This window comes from Gobius niger (assembly GCF_951799975.1).
Source record: "Gobius niger genome assembly, chromosome: 14".
In the NCBI taxonomy this organism is placed as follows: domain Eukaryota; kingdom Metazoa; phylum Chordata; class Actinopteri; order Gobiiformes; family Gobiidae; genus Gobius; species Gobius niger.
In genome coordinates, this window is record NC_136865.1 from 30,685,547 (window position 1) to 30,706,508 (window position 20,962).

A 20,962-nucleotide genomic window follows, 5' to 3' on the forward strand; every position below is an offset into this window, starting at 1 on the left:
CGTCCTGCAAAACAACACAACGATAATAAAGAATAATAAAGAATAATAAAGAATAATAAAGAATAATAAAGACTCGAGACTCTTCACCACCCCCGATCCGAGCACATTTTCTCCAGTTTGGTTTTACCCAAATTTAAAAGCGTACTGAAAAAAGTGGCAAAATTGTGGCAAAAACGAAAGGAAAAGAAGGATGGAAACGCAACAAAACACGACAGAAAAAATGTATGAAAAAGTGGCAAAAAAATGTGACGAATATGAGATAAAAAGCCACAAAAAGTGACAAAAAAAATGAAAAAGTGGCAATAAAAAAAAGAATTCAAAACTGCAGCAAAAAAGCAACAAACACAACCAAAAAAGGTGACAAAAAAACATTGGGAAAATTGCAATAAAAAAAGCCACAAAAAAGCAACAAAAACACAACTTAAAAAAGCCACAAAAGGTAACAAAAAATATGAAAAAGTCGCAAAAATGTAATAAAAAAATTACAAAAATGCAGCAAAAACATGAACGAAAAGAAATGGAAAAAAAAAAATAGGAAAAAGTGACAAGAATGGGTTGAAAACACAACAGAAAGAGCCCTAAAAAAGCAACAAAAGAGTGACAAAAAAGTGAGGAAAAAGTGGCAAAAATCCATTTAGATCAGTTTTGTAGGCTTTAGCTTTCAACTCGGTTAAGGTGGGGGGTAAGAGGTTAATGTGGGGAAAAGAGAGGGAAAATAAAAACATAAAATGGGGGAAAATAAAGGGGAATAACCAAATGTGGGGGAAAATAAAGAAGAAATAGGGGGAAGAATTGGGGGAAAGACAAAATATCAGGGACAAATTGAAAAAGAAAAAGGGGGAGGGGTTCCAGGCATGTCCTAGTGGGAGGAGGCCTCGTGGAAGACCCAGGTCACGCTGATGGGACTATGTCTCCGAGCTGGCCTGGTGTCGCCTCGGGGTCAGAACAGCTGGAGGAGGTGTGTGTGGACCGGGAAGTTTGTGCGTCTCTGCTGAGACTGCTGCCCCCGCGACCCGGCCTCGGATAAAGAGGAACAAAATGGATGGATGGATGGATGGATGGATGATGGATGGATGGATGGATGGATGGATGGATGGATGGATGGATGGATGGATGGATGGATGATGGATGGATGGATGGATGGATGGATGGATGGATGGCCTGTTTTGGATCAGTTTCTGTGCGTTTGAGTGAACTCTGAACCCCCCCACACACGACACGACAGGGGGCGGAGCTTTACAGTGGGACGGCTTTATGTGAATGAGATGTAAATGAGCCCTGTTGTCCCAGAGAGGTGAGAACAGCCCAGAAGTTTAGAGGCCGATTCCTCTCTTTGACATATTTCCAGTTCCTAAATTCCACTTGCCACATCTTCTCCACATGTGATCAGATTTCCATGTGTTACACATTGTTGGAAACTTTGGAGATGAAACTTTCACAGCTCTGTCCCGCTCAACACGCCCCAAAACCCAGTCGTGTCCCCCGGTCTCCTGATGGGTCACATATGTGGGAAATGTTGAAGAAAGTGGGGAAAAAGTGACTAAATGTGGGGGACAAATTGGGAAAAATTATGTTTTTATTTATTTTTTTGATTTAAAAAAAAAAATGTTGAATTTTTGTCACATTTTTGTTGAATTTTTGTCACTTTTTGTTGAATTTTTAAAAAAAATAAATGATTTTTTGTCATTTTGTTGTTGAATTTTTAAAAAAAAATGTGTTGATTTTTTTCACATTTTTGTTGAATTTTAGTCACTTTTTGTTGAATTTTTTAAAAAAAAATGTTGAATTTTTGTCACATTTTTTTTTTTTTTTTTTTAATTGTTGAATTTTTGTCATTTTTTGTTGTTGTTTTTTAATTTTTTTGTTGAATTATTTAAATTTTTTGTTGAATTATTTAAATTTTTTTGTTGAATTTTTGTCATTTTTTGTTGAATTTAAAAAAAAAAATGAATTTTTGTCATTTTTTTGTTGAATTTTTGTTGTTGAATTTTTGTCACATTTTTGTTGAATTTTTGTCACATTTTTGTTGAATTTTTGTCATTTTTTGTTGAATTTTTTTTTAAAAAATGTTGAATTTAAAAAAAAAAAAAGTTGAATTTTTGTCACATTTATTTATTTATTTATTTTTTAATTGTTGAATTTTTGTCATTTTTTGTTGTTGTTTTTTAATTTTTTTGTTGAATTATTTAAATTTTTTGTTGAATTATTTAAATTTTTTTGTTGAATTTTTGTCACTTTTTGTTGAATTTTTTTTTAAAAATTGTTGATTTTTTGTCATTTTTTTGTTGAATTTCTGTCATTTTTTTCTAGAGTTTTTGTCACTTTTTTGTTGAATTTTTTTCAAATTTTTTAGAATTTTTTGTCACATTTTTGTTGCGTTTACATCCTTGTTTTCTTCTCATTTTTTGTAGCTCTATATTTTATTTTGTTTTTTCCCAAGAAGCTTTTTGATCAGGGTAAAGCCAAACTGGAGAAAATGGGATCCGTTCAGGCGGGAGTTAAGAGCTTAAATCTGGCATCAAATCTAAACTAAATCTAAGACTGGAATGAAATTTAAACATTTTCTTGCTCAAAGTTTCAGGTTGTTTCCACAGACACTTCCCTCAAACATTGATTTCTCTACATTCACAAAGTTTTCTCCTCAAACGGGGACAGACTTTCCGCCCCCGGTGCCGAGTGGTCCCTCCATAAAACCCTCTTCCTCCTGTAATCCTCCCCTTTAAGACCAGACCAAACGCTCGGAGGAAGAAAGTGGGGAAAAAGTGATTAAATGTGGGCGACAAATTGGGTAAAAATGTAAAAATGTCTCTTCCTCTGGTTGGTCTTCAGCCTTGGACCATCAGAGCCAAACGCTGCAGGGCCTTTGGGAACTGAACCCGCCCCCGTGATGTAACGCGGGTCACGGGTCGCGGGAGGGAAACTTCCTGTCGTTTACAGTGTTTTGGAACAGAGCGGTTCACAGACGGAGCAGCCCTGAGGCGTTCGAGGCCCCTGGGAAAGTTCAGCCTGATGACGAGGCTCAGCAAAAAAAACGTTCCTTATGTTTCCTCACGTCGATGTCACTGATCCAAACGTTTCAAAGTCGTTAGAGTTAATTGTTGTTAAAGTGTTTTCCTGCTCGTGGGAAAGTCCAGAATCCTCCGTCTGGACCCGCCCCCAGACCCTGAAGGGGGTGATTTTTATCTGGATCTGGGACGTCCCGTTCTAGGCCAAAGAGGCAAAGGAAAAGGACTGGACGAAAGGTCAGCCGGAGCCCAGACACTGAGCCTGAAGCTGGGTGTGTTTCACTGACAGTGAGGGGCACACGGAGGTCGTCACTGGAACCGAGAAGTCAAGTTAGAAATCTCAGAGTAATCCTGGACTCAGACCCGACTTTGAACGGTCGTGTTAAGTCCGTTACATCAGCGGCCTCTTTTTCACCTCAGAAACAGAGCGTCTAAACTTGCAGAGATTAATCCGTGCTTTTGCCTCCTGTCGGTTAGACTTTATAACGACCTGTTCTCTGGCCTTTCCAAACGAGCTGTTAAAGCTGCTCGAGTCCTGACCTGATCCAGGAAACACGACCACATTAGTCCAGTGCTCCGGTCTCTGCTCTGACTCCCTGTCACTCAGAGAATAGAGTTTTAAATAGCTCTGCACTGCAAAAAGTACTCTACTAAAAACAAGGAAAAAAATCTTAAAATAAGACATTTTGTTAAGTTTTAAGGAAAAAATTCTGCCAATGGCGTCAGCATTTTGTTGTTGCTAAGAATTCTTATTTTGAGAATATTTTTCTTATAAAACAAGAAAGAATCACTCAGTTTAAGCAAATAAACAGCTAGATTTAAGCAAAATGTCTTCAGAAAATTGAATAATTTAAGAAAAACATTCGGATTTAGTGAAAAATTGTGGATATTTTCCTTAAATGTTCTAAATTACACACATTTTTGAGAAAAATGTTCTTAATAAATACTAATATTTAAGGAAAATATTCCTATTTGTTTTGTATACTTTATTGCCCCCATAGGGGCAGTAACGAGCAGTGGTCGACGGCCGTGCCGCGCCCGCGGACCCGTCTCCATGATGTGGAGCCAGGCTGACGGTCAGAATCACCTGCTGGAGGATTCACCTATTGTACATGTTTTTAGTGGTAGACATGGGGAGAACATGCTCCACACAGAAAGGCCCCGTCCTGGTGGGAATCGAACCCAGGACCTTCGAGCTGTGAAGCTGAAGTATTATCTCTCTGTGAGAAGCAGTTCTTACATTAATTTGTTGTGATCTTATTTTTTCTTAAAAAGGAAAAATGTTTGTCTAAAACTGAGGAAGATTCAAAAAGTTTTTCTTTCTTGTTACAAGAAAAAATTTCTTTTTTTTTTGCAAATTTATCTGAACAAGAAATGGCTAGATTTTATTTCCTAAAGTAAGAATTTTTTTTCTCAGGAAAACTTTGCAGGCAAAACATTATTACTTTTTAAGAAAAAATAAGAACTTATTTCTTAAAGTAAGACATTTTTTGCCTAGAATCCACTTTTTGCAGTGTGCTTGTTTCTAAGTCTCTTCATGGTTTAGCACTAAAGTCCATCTCTGACATGTCAGTATGAACCTGCTCAGGCCCTGAGATCCTCGGGGAGGGGCCTCCTGGTGGTTCCAGAGTCAGGACTAAACACAGTGAAGTCTGGAACAGCCTCAGTGAGACAGGCCTCACCCCGGACTGTGTTTAAGTCCAGGCTGAAAGGACCCTTTAACTGCGGCCTGAGGCAAAGGATTGTATTTTAACTCATTTAACATATACATATTTTAATGTATTTGTTAATGTATTTGTTAATGTAATTTTATTGTGTTTTTAATGTTTTTATTGCCTTTTCTATAATGTTCAGTGTCTGGTGTTGCTGTGAGGCACAATGAGTGAAATGTGCCGAACAAATAAACTTGGATTTAGTTTATTTTATTTGATCAGGACATTGTTCAGTTACATTAAAAAGATGCTTTAGCTCTATGCTAATTTAATCTGTAATCCCACACAATTACAATTACATAACAGAGTTAAAGGTACAGAACAAAATGAATTTACGTAACAAAAGAATCAATCAGAATAATCAACAAATAACCTCTTACCACCCGCCAGAACCAAATGCATTCTGTCCTCTTTGGCCTGTGTAACACCTCATAGTCGTCAGTCCACCCACAAAACTGATCTTTTTCCTTGCGTTGTCACCTTTTGTATGTCGTTTTTTTCTTTTCTGTTTTTTTTCCATTTTTGTTGAATTTTTGTCACATTTTTGTAGAATTTTTGTCACATTTTTGTTGGATTTTTGTCACATTTTTGTTGAATTTTTGTCACATTTTTGTCACATTTTTGTTGGATTTTTGTCACATTTTTGTTGGATTTTTGTCACATTTTTGTAGAATTTTTGTCACATTTTTTTGGATTTTTGTCATTTAAAAAAAAAAAAAATTGTCACATTTTTGTTCATTTTTTGTCACATTTTTGTCATTTTTTTGTTGATTTTTTGTCACATTTTTGTCGCGTTTACATCCTTGTTTTCTTCTCATTTTTTGTGGCTGGTTTGTGGCTTTTTTCCCAAGAAGCTTTTTGATTGGGGTAAAGCCAAACTGGAGATAATGGGATCCGTTCAGGTGGGAGTTAAGAGGTTAAATCTGGCATCAAAGTTTTTCTCCTCAAACGGGGACAGACTTTCCGCCCTGGTGCCGAGTGGTCCCTCCATAAAACCCTCTTCCTCCTGTAATCCTCCCCTTTAAGAGCAGATCAAACGCTCGGAGGAGCCGTTACCGCCGACGGCCCCAAGCGCAGTCGGAAACGCCGCCTTTAAAGTGGCGATCATGTGGTGGAGCTGCGTCTGTAAAAACACTGCGGTTTGAATAAAGTCGTCACAACAAAGAGAAAAGAGACGTCAGTTTGAGACTTTTACTGACGAAATGTGAGAGAAATGTTTAGTTTTCATGGATAAAAACGGACAAAATGTTTGGCTTTACCCCAATCCAAAAGCTTCTGGAAAAAAGGTGAGAAAATAGCAACAAAACTGAGATGAAAACAATGATAACGATGTGACAAAAAAGTGAGAAAACATTGACAAATGGTTGGGGTGGGGAAGCATGCCTTTGAGTTTGCAGTATGTATCTGCGCTATATACTGTATATATATATATATATATATATTTTGTGTGCATCTCTGGCTGTACTACATACATGCTGAATATGTGGATTCTCACCCCTACACTTTAATGGAAAATTAATAAAAAATGTGACAAAAAATGACTAAAATGTGACCGAAAAATAAGAAAAATTTGATAAAAAATTTACGAAAAAATGATAAAAATGTGACAAAAAATGACAAAAAAAAACTAACAATAATATTACAAAAATATGATAAAAAATGACTAAAATGTGACAAAATGTGAAAAAAATACGAAAATGTGACAAAAAACAAAACAAAAATGTGACAAAAAATTGATTAAAAATTTACGAAAAAATGACAAAAATGTGATAAGAATTTGACAAAAAAATGTCAAAAATGGACAAAAAATTGGACAAAAAAATGACAAAAATGTGACAAAAAATGACAAAAAAAGGACAAAAAAGTTACAGAAATGAGTTGAATACCCAACAAAAAAATGCTGGAAAAAAAAATTGATGACGTGAGGGAAAAGATCCTCTCGGTTCAGGCGGGAGTTAAGAGATTAAGTCAGTTTCATTATAAAAGAAAGTAATAATTAAAGCAGTACTAAGTCTCTCATGCCCCTAGAGGCCGTCAGCGCCACTGCAGGTGTCGCACATGTTGTGTTTTTTACTCATTAACTGTCCGTGAGAGTAAAAACTACGCTGACAGAAAAGACAAAGGGACAGAGGGATATAGACCCTTTAATTGTTCGTAAACATTCGGGGCTTAGCTGGAGGCAGGAAGTGAGATTCCTATCTATTTCCATTAGAGCTGTTGTCATGTTTAACTGTTTTTGGAAATATCAAATAAACCTTATTTTATCGTCTCAAACGCCGTCCCTCTTGGTCTGGCACAACCACAACAAGACCACACTTTTTGTTGTAGTTTTACACTTATAATCGCTAGTTTTAGTTTAATCTTATTTCTCTTGATCACTTCCTGCCTCCAGATGATGTCACTGATGATGTCACTGATGATGTCACTGATGATGTCAGCAGTTAAAGGGTCTATTGCTTCGCCCGTTAGCCTGTTAGCTTCTTCTTCGTGATTCCATTAGTGTGTATTGGTGACTCTGATTCGGAGGCAGGAAAGTTGCAATTGTGGTGATCTGGACAGAGACACCAGGGGGAGATGAAAGACCCTCCAGTCATCCCATAAACACTTGTATTACCCCCAGAGGGACGGATGTATTAACCCCTTAGCTTTACCCCAGTCCAAAAGCTTCTGGAAAAAAGCTGTGAAAAAAGCAACAAAACTGAGACGAAAACAATGATGGAAATGTGACAAAAAAGTGACAAAAAAGTAAGAAAACATTGACAAAAAAGTGGCGGAAAATTTATGAAAAAGTGGCAAAAATGTCACAAAAATGTCAAAAGAAATTTACAAAAAATTGACGAAAAAATGACAAAATTGTGACAAAAAATGACAAAAATGTGACAAAAAAATGACAAAAAATGACAAAAATGTGACAAAAAAATGACAAAAAATGACAAAATTGTGACAAAAAAATGACAAAAAATTGACAAAAAATGACAAAAAAATGACAAAATTGTGACAAAAAAATGACAAAAAAATGACAAAAAATGGACAAAAAAATGGACAAAAAGTGACAAAAAATGACAAAAAAGTTACAAAAATGTCAAAAGAAATTTACCAAAAATTGACGAAAAAATTACAAAATTGTGACAAAAAATGACAAAAAATTGACAAAAAATGACAAAAAAATGACAAAATTGTGACAAAAAAATGACAAAAATGTGACAAAAAATGGACAAAAAAATGGACAAAAAGTGACAAAAAATGACAAAAAAGTTACAAAAATGTCAAAAGAAATTTACCAAAAATTGACGAAAAAATTACAAAATTGTGACAAAAAATGACAAAAATGTGACAAAAAAATGACAAAAAATGACAAAAATGTGACAAAATTGTGACAAAAAAATGACAAAAAAATGACAAAATTGTGACAAAAAAATGACAAAAAATTGACAAAAAATGACAAAAATGTGACAAAATTGTGACAAAAAAATGACAAAAATGTGACAAAAAATGGACAAAAAAATGGACAAAAAGTGACAAAAAATGACAAAAAAGTTATAAAAATGAGTTGAATACCCAACAAAAAAATGACAAAAATGTGACAAAAATGTGATAAAAAATGACAAAAAATGGACGAAAATGTGATAAAAAATGACCAAAAAATGACAACATTACTAAAATGAGTTGAATACCCAACAAAAAAATGATGGAAAAAAAAATCTGATGACGTGAGGAAAAAGATCCTCTCGGTTCAGGCGGGAGTTAAGAGGTTCAGGTAAACAAGTTACTTAGTTCTGCTTTAATTTGGATAAGTAATAATAATCTCTTGGTTTTATAGCGTTTGACAAACAGATTCCTTCACAGATTCCTTCCGTCGACATGTTTTCCGCGTTCAGACAGGATTTAAATCACGCTTGTTCATGAATATTGTCTCCACTTTTCGACGCCTTCCAGAGAAAATAGTTGGACCTTTGTTTCTCTGCACTGACAGAGAAGACGCTGAACTTTGTGACAGTTTTTGTTTCATGTATATTCTCCCACAAACAGTTACCATAGTTACCACCAGGTCTCAAAAACAGTTCCTCCAATGAGAGAAGTTTCCAAACGTGTCTAAAATATCCGTGTTGTTATTTTCTTGTTTAAAATGAAGTGAAAGAAAAGTTTATCGATCCAGTTGTTCCGTTTCCCGGTTCTTCCGGTTCCTCAGCAAAAGAAAAACAGACTCACCTTTAAAGCATGTTTTTGTTCCTGTCAGTTTGTCCGAGCGGCTGCAGACGGAGGCTCCATGTCTGACTGTGGAGCAGCGCTGGCTTGTGCCTCACTCCGGGCGTCAGAGTCCCTCCTCCTGCCCTCCACTCTCCTCCTCTTCCACTCTCCTCCTCTTTTTCTTCTCCTCCCCTTCTCCTCCTCCTCTTCTTCTCCTCCTCTTCCACTCTCCTCCTCTTTTTCTTCTCCTCCACCCCTCCTTCTCCTCCTCTTCTCCTCCTTTTCCTCCTTCTCCTCTACCCCTCTTCTTCTTCTTCCCCTCTCTTCCCCTCCTTCTCCCCTCCCTCTCTTCCTCTTCCCCTCCCCTCTTTTTCCTCCTCCCCTTCCCCAATCCTCCTCTTCTCCTCCTTTTCCTCCTTCTCTACCCCTCTTCTTCTTCCCCTCTCTTCCCCTCCACCCCTCCCCTCTTTTTCCTCCCCCCTTCCCCTCCTCCTCCTCTTCTTCTTCTACTCCTCTCCCCCTCCTTTTCCTCCACCCCTCTTCTTCTTCCTCTTCCTCCTTTCCCTCTTCTTCTCCTCCACCCCTCCTTCTCCTCCCCTCCCTCTCTTCCTCTTCCCCTCCACCCCTCCCCTACTTTTCCTCCTCCCCTCTCCTCTTCTTCTTCTCCTCCTCTTCTCCTCCTTTCCTTCTCCTCCCCTCCCTCTCTTCCTCTTCCCCTCCACCCCCTCCCCTCTTTTTCCTCCTCCCCTTCCCCACTCCTCCTCCTCTCCTCCTCTTCTTCTCCTCTCCCCCTCCTTTTCTTCCACCCCTCTCCTCCTTCTCCTCTTCTCCTCCTCCTTTCCTTCTCCCCTTCCCCTCTTCTTCTCCTCTCCCTCCTCCTCTCCTCCTTTTCTTCTCTCCCCCCTCTCCCCTGCACCTCCTCCCCCTCCATGATCTCCATCAGGAGCAGCGCAGACTCACTTCCTGTTTCCTGCACAGAAACTCGCCAAAACAAACTGTGCCGCCGCCGCTCGAGGGTGTGAGCTCCACCGGGACCGTCCACTTTATTTACAAACGACTCTGAATCACTCATGTCCACACGGAAAAGCACTTTAATAAGAACATTTAACCTCTTAAATCCCGCCTGAACCGAGAGGGTCTTTTTCCTCACGTCATCACATTTTTTTTCCATCATTTTTTTGTTGGGTAATCAACTCATTTTTGTCATTTTTTGTCACATTTTTGTCATTTTTTCGTCATTTTTTGGTAATTTTTTTATCACATTTTTTGTCTTTTTTTGTAAAAAATTTGTAATGTTTTTATCAAATTTTTATCAAATGTTTGCATTTTTTTCGTAACATTTTGTCACATTTTTGTCCTTTTTTCGTAAATTTTTAATACATTTTTTTCTTTTTTGTCACATTTTGTCACGTCATTTTTTCGTCATTTTTTTGTCTTTTTTGTCAAATTTTTGTCTTTTTTTTGGCAATTTTTTATCACATTTTTTATCTTTTGTAACATTTTGTCACATTTTTGTCATTTTTTCGTCAATTTTTTTGTCAATTTTTGTCATTTTTTGTCACATTTGTCATTTTTTCATCATTTTTTCATCACATTTTTGTCTTTTTTTGTCTTTTTTTTGTCAAATTTTTTTCATCACATTTTGGTATTTTTTTGTAACATTTTGTCATTTTTTTCATATTTTTTCATTTTTCGTCCATTTTTTTTAATCACATTTTTGTCATTTTTTTGTCAAATTTTTATCACATTTTTGTATTTTTTTGTAACATTTTTGAAATGTTTTCATCAATTTTTCTGTCAATTTTTGTAATTTTTTTTGTCACGTTTGTCATTATTTTGTCATTTTTTTAATCAAATTTTTGTCATTTTTTTGTCAAATTTTTTATCACATTTTTGTATTTTTTTGTAACATTTTGTCATTTTTTTCAATTTTTTTGGTCAATTTTTTAAATCAAATTTTGGTCATTTTTTTGTCATTTATTTTGTCATTTTTTTGTCACATTTCCATCATTGTTTTCCTCTCAGTTTTGTTGCTATTTTCACACCTTTTTTTCCAGAAGCTTTTGGATTGGGGTAAAGCCAAACTGGAGAAAATGTGCTCGGTTCAAGTGGGAGTTAAGGGGTTAAGAAGAAACACTACAGGAAAAATGTTCTGTGGAGTAAATGGACGTGTTTCTTACGGATCATTCTTCACAAATAAAGCTCCTGCTGCTGTGACTCTTCAGCTTCAGCTTCTTGTTTTTGTAAAGTATTGTTTTCGCTGTGACTGTTTCTATTCCGGGTGCTGAATCATGTTTACCAAACCAAACGTCTCATTTCGTGGTCGCGCCGGCTCAGACCAGTGTCCGAGTCACACAAACAGAGAGCGACGCTCACAGACCCAGGCGTTTCAGACCCAGATCCAGGCGTTTCAGACAGAGGCGTTTCAGACACAGGCGTTTCAGTCAGAGGCGTTTCAGACACAGGCGTTTCAGACAGAGGCGTTTCAGACCCAGACCCAGGCGTTTCAGACAGAGGTGTTTCAGACAGAGGCGTTTCAGACCCAGGCCCAGGCGTTTCAGACACAGGCGTTTCAGACCCAGGCGTTTCAGACCCAGGCGTTTCAGACCCAGACCCAGGCGTTTCAGACAGAGGCGTTTCAGACAGAGGCGTTTCAGACACAGGCGTTTCAGACCCAGGCGTTTCAGACAGAGGCGTTTCAGACAGAGGCGTTTCAGACAGAGGCGTTTCAGACAGAGGCGTTTCAGACAGAGGCGTTTCAGACAGAGGCGTTTCAGACCCAGGCGTTTCAGACAGAGACGTTTCAGACCCAGGCGTTTCAAACAGAGGCGTTTCAGACAGAGGCGTTTCAGACAGAGGCGTTTCAGACAGAGGCGTTTCAGACACAGGCGTTTCAGACACAGGCGTTTCAGACACAGGCGTTTCAGACCCAGACCCAGGCGTTTCAGACAGAGGCGTTTCAGACACAGGCGTTTCAGACCCAGGCGTTTCAGACAGAGGCGTTTCAGACCCAGGCGTTTCAGACAGAGGCGTTTCAGACCCAGGCGTTTCAAACAGAGGCGTTTCAGACAGAGACGTTTCAGACCCAGGCGTTTCAGACAGAGACGTTTCAGACACAGGCGTTTCAGACAGAGGCGTTTCAGACCCAGGCGTTTCAGACAGAGGCGTTTCAGACCCAGGCGTTTCAGACAGAGGCGTTTCAGACCCAGGCGTTTCAAACAGAGGCGTTTCAGTCAGAGGCGTTTCAGACCCAGGCCCAGGCGTTTCAGACCCAGGCGTTTCAGACAGAGACGTTTCAGACAAAGGCGTTTCAGACAAAGGCGTTTTAGACCCAGGCGTTTCAGACAGAGGCGTTTCAGACCCAGACCCAGGCGTTTCAGACAGAGGTGTTTCAGACCCAGACCCAGGCGTTTCAGACAGAGGCGTTTCAGACAAAGGCGTTTCAGACAGAGGCGTTTCAGACAAAGGCGTTTCAGACCCAGGCGTTTCAAACAGAGGCGTTTCAGACCCAGACCCAGGCGTTTCAGACAGAGGCGTTTCAGACCCAGGTGTTTCAGACACAGGCGTTTCAGACAGAGGCGTTTCAAACAGAGGCGTTTCAGTCAGAGGCGTTTCAAACAGAGGCGTTTCAGTCAGAGGCGTTTCAGACCCAGACTCAGGCGTTTCAGACAGAGGCGTTTCAGACAGAGACGTTTCAGACCCAGGCGTTTCAGACAGAGGCGTTTCAGACAGAGGCGTTTCAGACCCAGGCGTTTCAGACAGAGGCGTTTCAGACCCAGGCGTTTCAGACACAGGCGTTTCAGACACAGGCGTTTCAGACACAGGCGTTTCAGACCCAGACCCAGGCGTTTCAGACAGAGGCGTTTCAGACAGAGGCGTTTCAGACAGAGGCGTTTCAGACCCAGGCGTTTCAGACACAGGCGTTTCAGACAGAGGCGTTTCAGACCCAGGCGTTTCAGACAGAGGCGTTTCAGTCAGAGGCGTTTCAGACAGAGGCGTTTCAGACAAAGGCGTTTCAGACAGAGGCGTTTCAGACAAAGGCGTTTCAGACCCAGGCGTTTCAGACAGAGGCGTTTCAAACAGAGGCGTTTCAGACCCAGGCGTTTCAGACAGAGGCGTTTCAGACAAAGGCGTTTCAGACCCAGGCGTTTCAGACCCAGGAGTTTCAGACACAGGCGTTTCAGACCCAGGCGTTTCAGACAGAGGCGTTTCAGACAAAGGCGTTTCAGACCCAGGCGTTTCAAACAGAGGCGTTTCAGACCCAGGCGTTTCAGACAGAGGCGTTTCAGACAGAGGCGTTTCAGACCCAGACCCAGGCGTTTCAGTCAGAGGCGTTTCAGACAGAGGTGTTTCAGACACAGGCGTTTCAGACAGAGGCGTTTCAGTCAGAGGCGTTTCAGACAGAGGTGTTTCAGACACAGGCGTTTCAGACAGAGGCGTTTCAGACACAGGCGTTTCAGACCCAGGCGTTTCAGACAGAGGCGTTTCAAACAGAGGCGTTTCAGACCCAGGCGTTTCAGACCCAGGCGTTTCAGACACAGGCGTTTCAGACAGAGGCGTTTCAGTCAGAGGCGTTTCAAACAGAGGCGTTTCAGACAGAGGCGTTTCAGACAGAGGTGTTTCAGACACAGGCGTTTCAGACAGAGGCGTTTCAGACACAGGCGTTTCAGACACAGGCGTTTCAGACAGAGGCGTTTCAGTCAGAGGCGTTTCAAACAGAGGCGTTTCAAACAGAGGCGTTTCAGACAGAGGCGTTTCAGACAGAGGTGTTTCAGACACAGGCGTTTCAGACAGAGGCGTTTCAGACACAGGCGTTTCAGACAAAGGCGTTTCAGACCCAGGCGTTTCAGACAGAGGCGTTTCAGACAGAGGCGTTTCAGACCCAGGAGTTTCAGACACAGGCGTTTCAGACCCAGGCGTTTCAGACAGAGGCGTTTCAGACCGAGGCGTTTTAGTCAGAAGCGTTTCAGACCCAGGCGTTTCAGACAGAGGCGTTTCAGACAAAGGCGTTTCAGACCCAGGCGTTTCAGACAGAGGCGTTTCAAACAGAGGCGTTTCAGACAGAGGCGTTTCAAACAGAGGCGTTTCAGACCCAGGCGTTTCAGACAGAGGCGTTTCAGACAGAGGCGTTTCAGACCCAGGAGTTTCAGACACAGGCGTTTCAGACCCAGGCGTTTCAGACCCAGGCGTTTCAGACCCAGGCGTTTCAGACCCAGGCGTTTCAGACAGAGCTGTTATTTTAGGAGCTGGTGACGGCCTGGATTAACTAAAGGCATTTCCTGATGCTGTGATTGCTGCTCCACAGTCCAGTAAACATGAGATCTACATCATCACCAAAACACTTTATTATGAAAACTAGCTGCAGAAATGTAAAAAAAAAAGTCAAATCTCCGCTAGTTTAAAATCTAAACCCAATATTTTCAAAGGTTTATCTCCAATTTCAAGAAAAGTGTTGAGAAAAAAGTGTGGGGGAAATGGCAGCTGTTTTGTACATATGTCTGACGGTTTGCAAAGATATCGTCTCCAAACATAGTGAGACCGTCATGTCTTTTACTCAGCCTGATTTAGACCTACTGGTTCTGAGGCCACATTGTTATTATGACACAGTAGTTTCTGTGTGTGGCCTGATGTCGACCTGTGAGTGAGATCGTTCTGGGCCCAGGAAAACATGCCTCACATTCTCAGCGTGATTTGTTCATTTAAAACAGAGGCTCCTCTTTAGGTCATTTCCTCCGGTCAGACGTGGAGGAGGGAGAGGAGGAGCCTCACACTGGAATAACCTGCTGCATTTTGGAATCACTTATTGTGTTCTTTAACCTCTTAACTCCCGCCTGAACCGAGAGGATCTTTTTCCTCACGTCATCAGATTTTTTTTCCATCATTTTTTTGTTGGGTATTCAACTCATTTTTGCAACTTTTTAGTAATTTTTTCGTCCATTTTTTTAATCACATTCTTGTCATTTTTTTGTTAATTTTTTGTCATTTTTTATCACATTTTTGTCACATTTTTTGTCCAATTTTTGTTATTTTTTTAAAAACATTTTTATCATTTTTTTGGTCACATTTTGTCACATTTGTCATTTTTTCGTCATTTTTTTTATCACATTTTTTGTATTTTTTTGGTCAAATTTTTGTCATTTTTTGTCACATTTTTGTAATATTTTGTAATTTTTTTGTCACATTTTCGTCATTTTTTTAATCACATTTTTGTGATTTTTTCATAAATTTTTCAAATCAAATTTGTATCATTTTTTTGTCACATTTGTCATTTTTTTTGGACATTTTTTAATCACATTGTCGTCATTTTATGTGTCAAATTTTTATCACATTTTTTGTTATTTTTTCGTCAATTTATCAAATTTTTGTCATTTCTTGGTCACATTTTTGTCAATTTCCTGTGACATTTTTGCCACTTTTTCATCAATTTTTCATCACTTTTTTGTCAATGTTTTCTCACTTTTTTGTCACATTTCCATCATTGTTTTCGTCAAAGTTTTGTCGCTATTTTCACAGCTTTTTTCCAGAAGCTTTTGGACTGGGGTAAAGCCAAACTGGAGAAAATGTGCTCTGTTCAGGTGGGAGTTAAGGGGTTAAAAGCATTAAAAACACGACGACAGAGAAAAGCCTTTTGTGCAGGACGTGTTCAGTTTGTCTCCGGGTCCAGCCTCCATTTGAGCCTAATTGGAAAGAGCGAGTGTCCACTGGGCGGGGCTGGAAACGCGGCGCTAAAACCACAAAAACATCATCAAAAGTAAAGTCTCGGCTCTGATCTGTGCGGACTGGACGGGATTAGTCACGGAAAAACATTTGCATAGCGTCAAACCACAACAATTTACCAGAGTTACACACGGACTGGAAAAACATGAGGAATGTCGTCGGTGCTACTGTGGCTCAGTGGTTAGTCCATCGCCCGGATTCTTTCCAAAAGCTTCAAGAAAAAAGCTGTGAAAATAGCAACATAAATTGAGACGAAAACAATGATGGAAATGTGAAACAAAAAAGTGAGAAAACACTGACAGAAGTGATGAAAAATGGATGAAAAAATGGCAAAAATGTGACAAAAAAAATGGACAAAAAAAAGACAAAAATGTGACAAAATGTGATACAAATGTGAGAAAAAAAATGACAAAAATGTGACAAAAAAATTACAAAAAAAATGATAAAAATGTGATGAAAAATGTATGAAAAAATAACAAAAATGTGACAAGAAAATGAACAAAAAAACGGACAAAAATGTGACAAAAATGACAAAAAAATTGACCAAAATGTGAAAAAAATGTATGAAAAAATGACAAAAATGTGACAAAAAATGACAAAAAAATGACAAAAAATCTCTAAAAAAATTGACAAAAAATGTATGAAAAAATGGCAAAAATGTGACAAAAATTACAAACAAATTACAACAATTTGACAAAAAATCACAAAAAAAAATGACAAAAATGTGATAAAAAATGTATGAAAAAATGACAAAAAAATCACAAAAAATCACAAAAAAATGTGACAAAAAATTTACGAAAAAATGACAAAAATTTGACAAAAATGAGTTGAATACCCAACAAAAAAATGATGGAAAAAAAATGCGATGACATGAGGAAAAAGATCCTCTCGGTTCAGGCGGGAGGTAAGAGGTTAAAAGCTCCAAAGAGTTGATTTTGCAGGATATAGAACCAAGCATTTTCTCTTTTTATCTTTTAATGAGGAAACCAAATAAAATAAGCAAATCTAAACAAAGCAGATGTGTTATTCAAAGATCCCTGATAACACATTCGTGTGACCCATGTGTGGGTTTGTCAGGTTAAGCAGCTCTTCAGGATCAGGTCCTGCTTCAGTCCCAGGTTTAGTCCTTGAATCACAGCTGGAAAGTCTCTCACATCATCAGCTCCAGCGTCTCCAGGTCATTTGTTGGTCTTGGTGAACTCTTTCCTCCCGCCGCCGTCTCGGCCGAAGTTTCGGACGCGGTGGATTCGGCTCAGCTGGTCCTGGATCGTCCCGATGATGTCCATCTCGTCCGGGATGTGCACGTACCTGCGAACCAAACACGGTCACTGAACTCGGCCTCGAAACCTTTACTTTGTTACAGAGCTCATTCACTCTGATACATGTGAGTTTCACATAAGGTTAATTACATTTCTGTTTCTCACTGAATCTCATTTACCTGCACCAAGACTGAAAGAATTTACACTGCTGACATTTTTTAAAGTCTGCTCTAACTTTATGTTTATTATTTGCATTCCTTTATTTACTATTTAATTGATAAACTTTTTTTTGCACACCCTGAGTGTTTCTTGAGAGCTGATTTAAAGGATCTGTATCCTGGTATTTTAGCCATTCCAAAGTTAAGTATAGGCATTTATCTGATATATTGTACCTCTACCACTATGGAGCACTATTTTTGTGATAAATATAAGTGTTTTCTGGAGGTATTTTTCAAACCTGAAAGACACAACGCTTCGATTCAGTTAACTCCGCCCCCTCTCTCTGCACATACAACTTTACCGTAATATAAATAAACAGCAATACCGTAAATGCTCTAATATAGGCCGGGGCCTTTATTTACTCGAGGGCATCAGGACCAGGCCTTTATTGGAACCAGGCCACAACTAGAGACAGGCCTTTATTTCTATTTGAGCAAAACGGACGACCAGGAAAACGAAGAAAAATGAGATTTGTGTCCATTTGCACCTAAAATATTAGGTTCATTTATTAATTAACATTTCAAACCCTCTCCCAGCGGCTGGAACATTGACGCCTTTTATTTTGTCGGGACAACAGGAAGTGTTTCGTTGCTGTTAGCGGAGCTTTGACATCAGTGTCACTGCAGGTTCTGTTTCGTTTTTACCGCGGACCTGATTATTTGTTGTCATCTTGTGTAAAAGGCGAGTTTAGACGGAGCGTTTGTGTTTGTGATCGATCATGAGACTGACCCGAGAGAAGACGAGACGCTCGCGCTGATGGGAGGAGTTATTTTGAGGCGTGGGACTGACCTGCACACGGAGCAGCTGGACGTGCTTTGAACACGCGATGGAGACTTTAATAAAACCCTGGAGGGTCATAAACATTTGTTGTTTCCCTGTTTCCAAATAAAGTCACAGGAGGTTTGAAAAGTGTCTAAATCTGTGTCAAAGTTACGCTCGGATCAGCTCTTCCGCAGCGTCGCCCTCGGCCCGGGTTCCCGTTTGTTACTTCCTGCACGTGAGTTTTCATTTACACCAGTATGAGACAAATTCCTAACATGGGGAATATTTCTGCTGCTATAGTTTCTAATAAAAGCCCCGGCCTGTTTTAGAGACCGGCTTTAATTTGCCTCCGCCAGCCGCGAACCCGGCCTCTGTCAGAGACCCGGCTAACACACAAGCTGAAAATGAAGTTTTATGGAGTTTTATGGAGTTTTATGGAGTTTAATGCAGTTTAATGGAGTTTAAAGGAGTCTAATGCAGTTTGATGGAGTTTAATGGAGTTTAATGGAGTTTAATGCAGTTTAATGGAGTTTAATGGAGTTCTATGGAGTTTAGTGGAGTTTAATGGAGTTTAATGGAGTTTAATGGAGTTTAATGCAGTTTAATGGCGTTCTAAACCTCGGGACTGAGTTTCGTACCTGACGTTGCGCCCGGTGATGAACAGCTCCTGCAGCTCGGTCAGTTTCCCGGCTCTGTCTCTGAACAGGACGTCCGACAGCCGCACGTTCATGAAGGCGTCCACGCTCACCACTCTGCCCCGGGCCGCGCTCTCGTCCCGCAGGTCCACTGTGGTCACCCGGCCCTGGACGCCCTGCAGCAGCACCACCAGGCTGTTCTCCGCGATGATGCGCTCGCGGATGGAGCTGCCGACGTCGCCCGCCACGAGAGGAGGGTCCGGAGCCGCCTCGGGGTCCATGAGGATCTGAGGGACCACGGAAACACAGGAACGTCAGGAACATCAGGAACATCACACAGGAACGTCACTCACAAGGCCGTGGGAACCCAGGGTGCTGAGGGCACTACAGCACCCCCTGGTGGATCGTCTGTGCATTACAAGCAATATTAACCTCTTAACTCCCGCCTGAACCGAGAGCATCTTCTCCAGTTCAGCTTTACCCAAATCCTGTAGGCCAGTGTAACGCCTCATTTGAAAGCTAAGATCTACAAAACTCATCTAAATGGATCTTTTTCCTCACGTCATCAGATTTTTTTCCATTTTTTTTGAGGGGGGTTTTCAACTCATTTTTGTAAATTAATTGTCATTTTTTTTGTCCATTTTTTTTGTCATTTTTTGTCATTTGTCAAATTTTTGGGTCATTTTTTTGGTCATTTTTTTATTTATTTTTTGTCCCTTTTTTGTCATTTTTTTTGTCATTTTTGTCATTTTTTTGTCATTTTTTTGTCATTTTTTGTCACGTTTTTAGTCATTTTTTGTCTTTTTTTTGTCACATTTTTTTATTTATTTTTTGTCATTTTTTGTCATTTGTCAAATTTTTTTGTCATTTTTATTTTTATTTTTAGTCATTTTTTTAGTCATTTTTTGTCATTTTTTTTGTCATTTTTTTTCCATTTTTTTTTGTCAATTTTTTTAGTAATTTTTTGGTCATTTTTTGGTCACATTTTTTGACATTTTTTTTATTTATTTTTTGACATTTTTTGTCTTTTTTGTCACATTTCCATCATTGTTTTCGTCTCAGTTTTGTTGCTATTTTCACACCTTTTTTCCAGAAGCTTTTGGATTGGGGTAAAGCCAAACTGGAGAAAATGTGCTCGGTTCAGGTGGGAGTTAAGGGGTTAAATAAATAGGAAATAAGCAAAGAAATAGCGTTTTGGGGGGCAATCTTGTCTCTCAGCACCCCCTAGCCAAAATATCTTCCCACGGCCCTGGTCACTCAGGAACATCAGAGGTGGAAGAAGCGCTCCATTTGTTCTTAACCTGTAGACCCCTGCCTTAACCAAGGGCATTTTTCTCCAGAGTAAAATCGAACTGGAGAAAAAGCGCTCAGTCAAGGCAGAGGGTGAGAGGTTTCTGGTCTTCCCAAAAAGAGGATCTCAGGTTTACAACTTCTACAAACTTCAGCAGCTCGAGTCCTGACGAAGACCAGGAGGCGATGGAGACATAATAATGGTTTCATATCTAAAGCACAAGCGAAGTCTGTACAAAAGGTCAGAGACAGAAAACCTGCAGGATCGGCTCATGTCCATTGAAATGAATGGGATTCTGCCGAAACCACGAGTGTAACTATTTGCTCTCATTCAAAAATGAAACATTTTTCAAAAACAGAACCTGCTCTACCTTTGAGCCTCTCCCAGTGCCCAATTCACCAAATACTTCCAGTTATATCCACTTCAGGATGTTCAGTGTTACAGGGGCATTTTTGGCTCAAAATGTGACTTTTTTTTACATAAACATGTCCCACCGACCCAAAAAATAATAAAAACTGGTAAATTTACTATCAGTGCATTTTTATGAAGTCAAACTAAAGATAGAACCCACATTTATTTCAAAGTGTTATTTTATGAGTGAAATATTAGAGAAACAAAATGGCGTCTCATTTGTTCTCATTCAAATGTATGAGAAAAATGCAAAATTTTGACTATTTCCACTTGGAAACTGACCAGTTAGTCCGAGTTATCCTCAGAATTAGATTTTTGATATTTTATGACAGTTGTTGTTCAGGATTTTTTTTTTTTTTTTTACATAAACAAGGCCTACGAACTGAAAAAATAAATACATAAAAAACACAACATTTTAGTATCAGGCCATTAGTCTGAAGCTACACTAAAGATAGAACCCAAACATTAAAAAATAATATTTTATGACTGAGATATTAGAGAAACAAAATGGGGTCAAAAATGACCCCAGGTGACGAGTGTAACTCTTTCTCATAACATTGTAATCACTTAATCACAAATGTAAAACAAATTTCACTGGTAAAAGTCATGGATGTTAAATTCAGACCATTTGATAAAACTATGACATAGATGCGCATCGACAAAGTGTCCCCGGGGGCGACACGAGGGTTAAAGTTGCTTCTAAAAAGCTGAAGTGACAGAAAAGTGTCGTACCGGGAGGATGACGATGTAAACAACACGAGGT

General features: G+C 39.5%; 1 protein-coding gene across 1 annotated transcript; it reads right to left on the minus strand.

The window, feature by feature from the left end:
* Positions 1 to 16,769: 16,769 nt before the first annotated feature.
* lsm10 (LSM10, U7 small nuclear RNA associated) lies at positions 16,770 to 20,962 on the minus strand. Its single transcript, XM_079571084.1, has 3 exons — positions 20,932 to 20,962; positions 18,501 to 18,784; positions 16,770 to 16,930 (listed from the first exon to the last, which is right to left on the minus strand). Exons 2-3 carry the CDS (start codon positions 18,776 to 18,778, stop codon positions 16,801 to 16,803), a joined length of 408 nt encoding a protein of 135 aa, XP_079427210.1. The 5' UTR covers positions 18,779 to 18,784; positions 20,932 to 20,962; the 3' UTR covers positions 16,770 to 16,800.

Bases quoted from the DNA above. Each gene is read 5' to 3' on its own strand.
- lsm10 (XM_079571084.1), bottom strand. From the start codon at position 18,778: ATGGACCCCGAGGCGGCTCCGGACCCTCCTCTCGTGGCGGGCGACGTC. The intron at 16,931-18,500 runs GTACGAAACTCA...TTTGGTTCGCAG, and splicing joins ATCACCGGGCGCAACGTCAG to GTACGTGCACATCCCGGACG.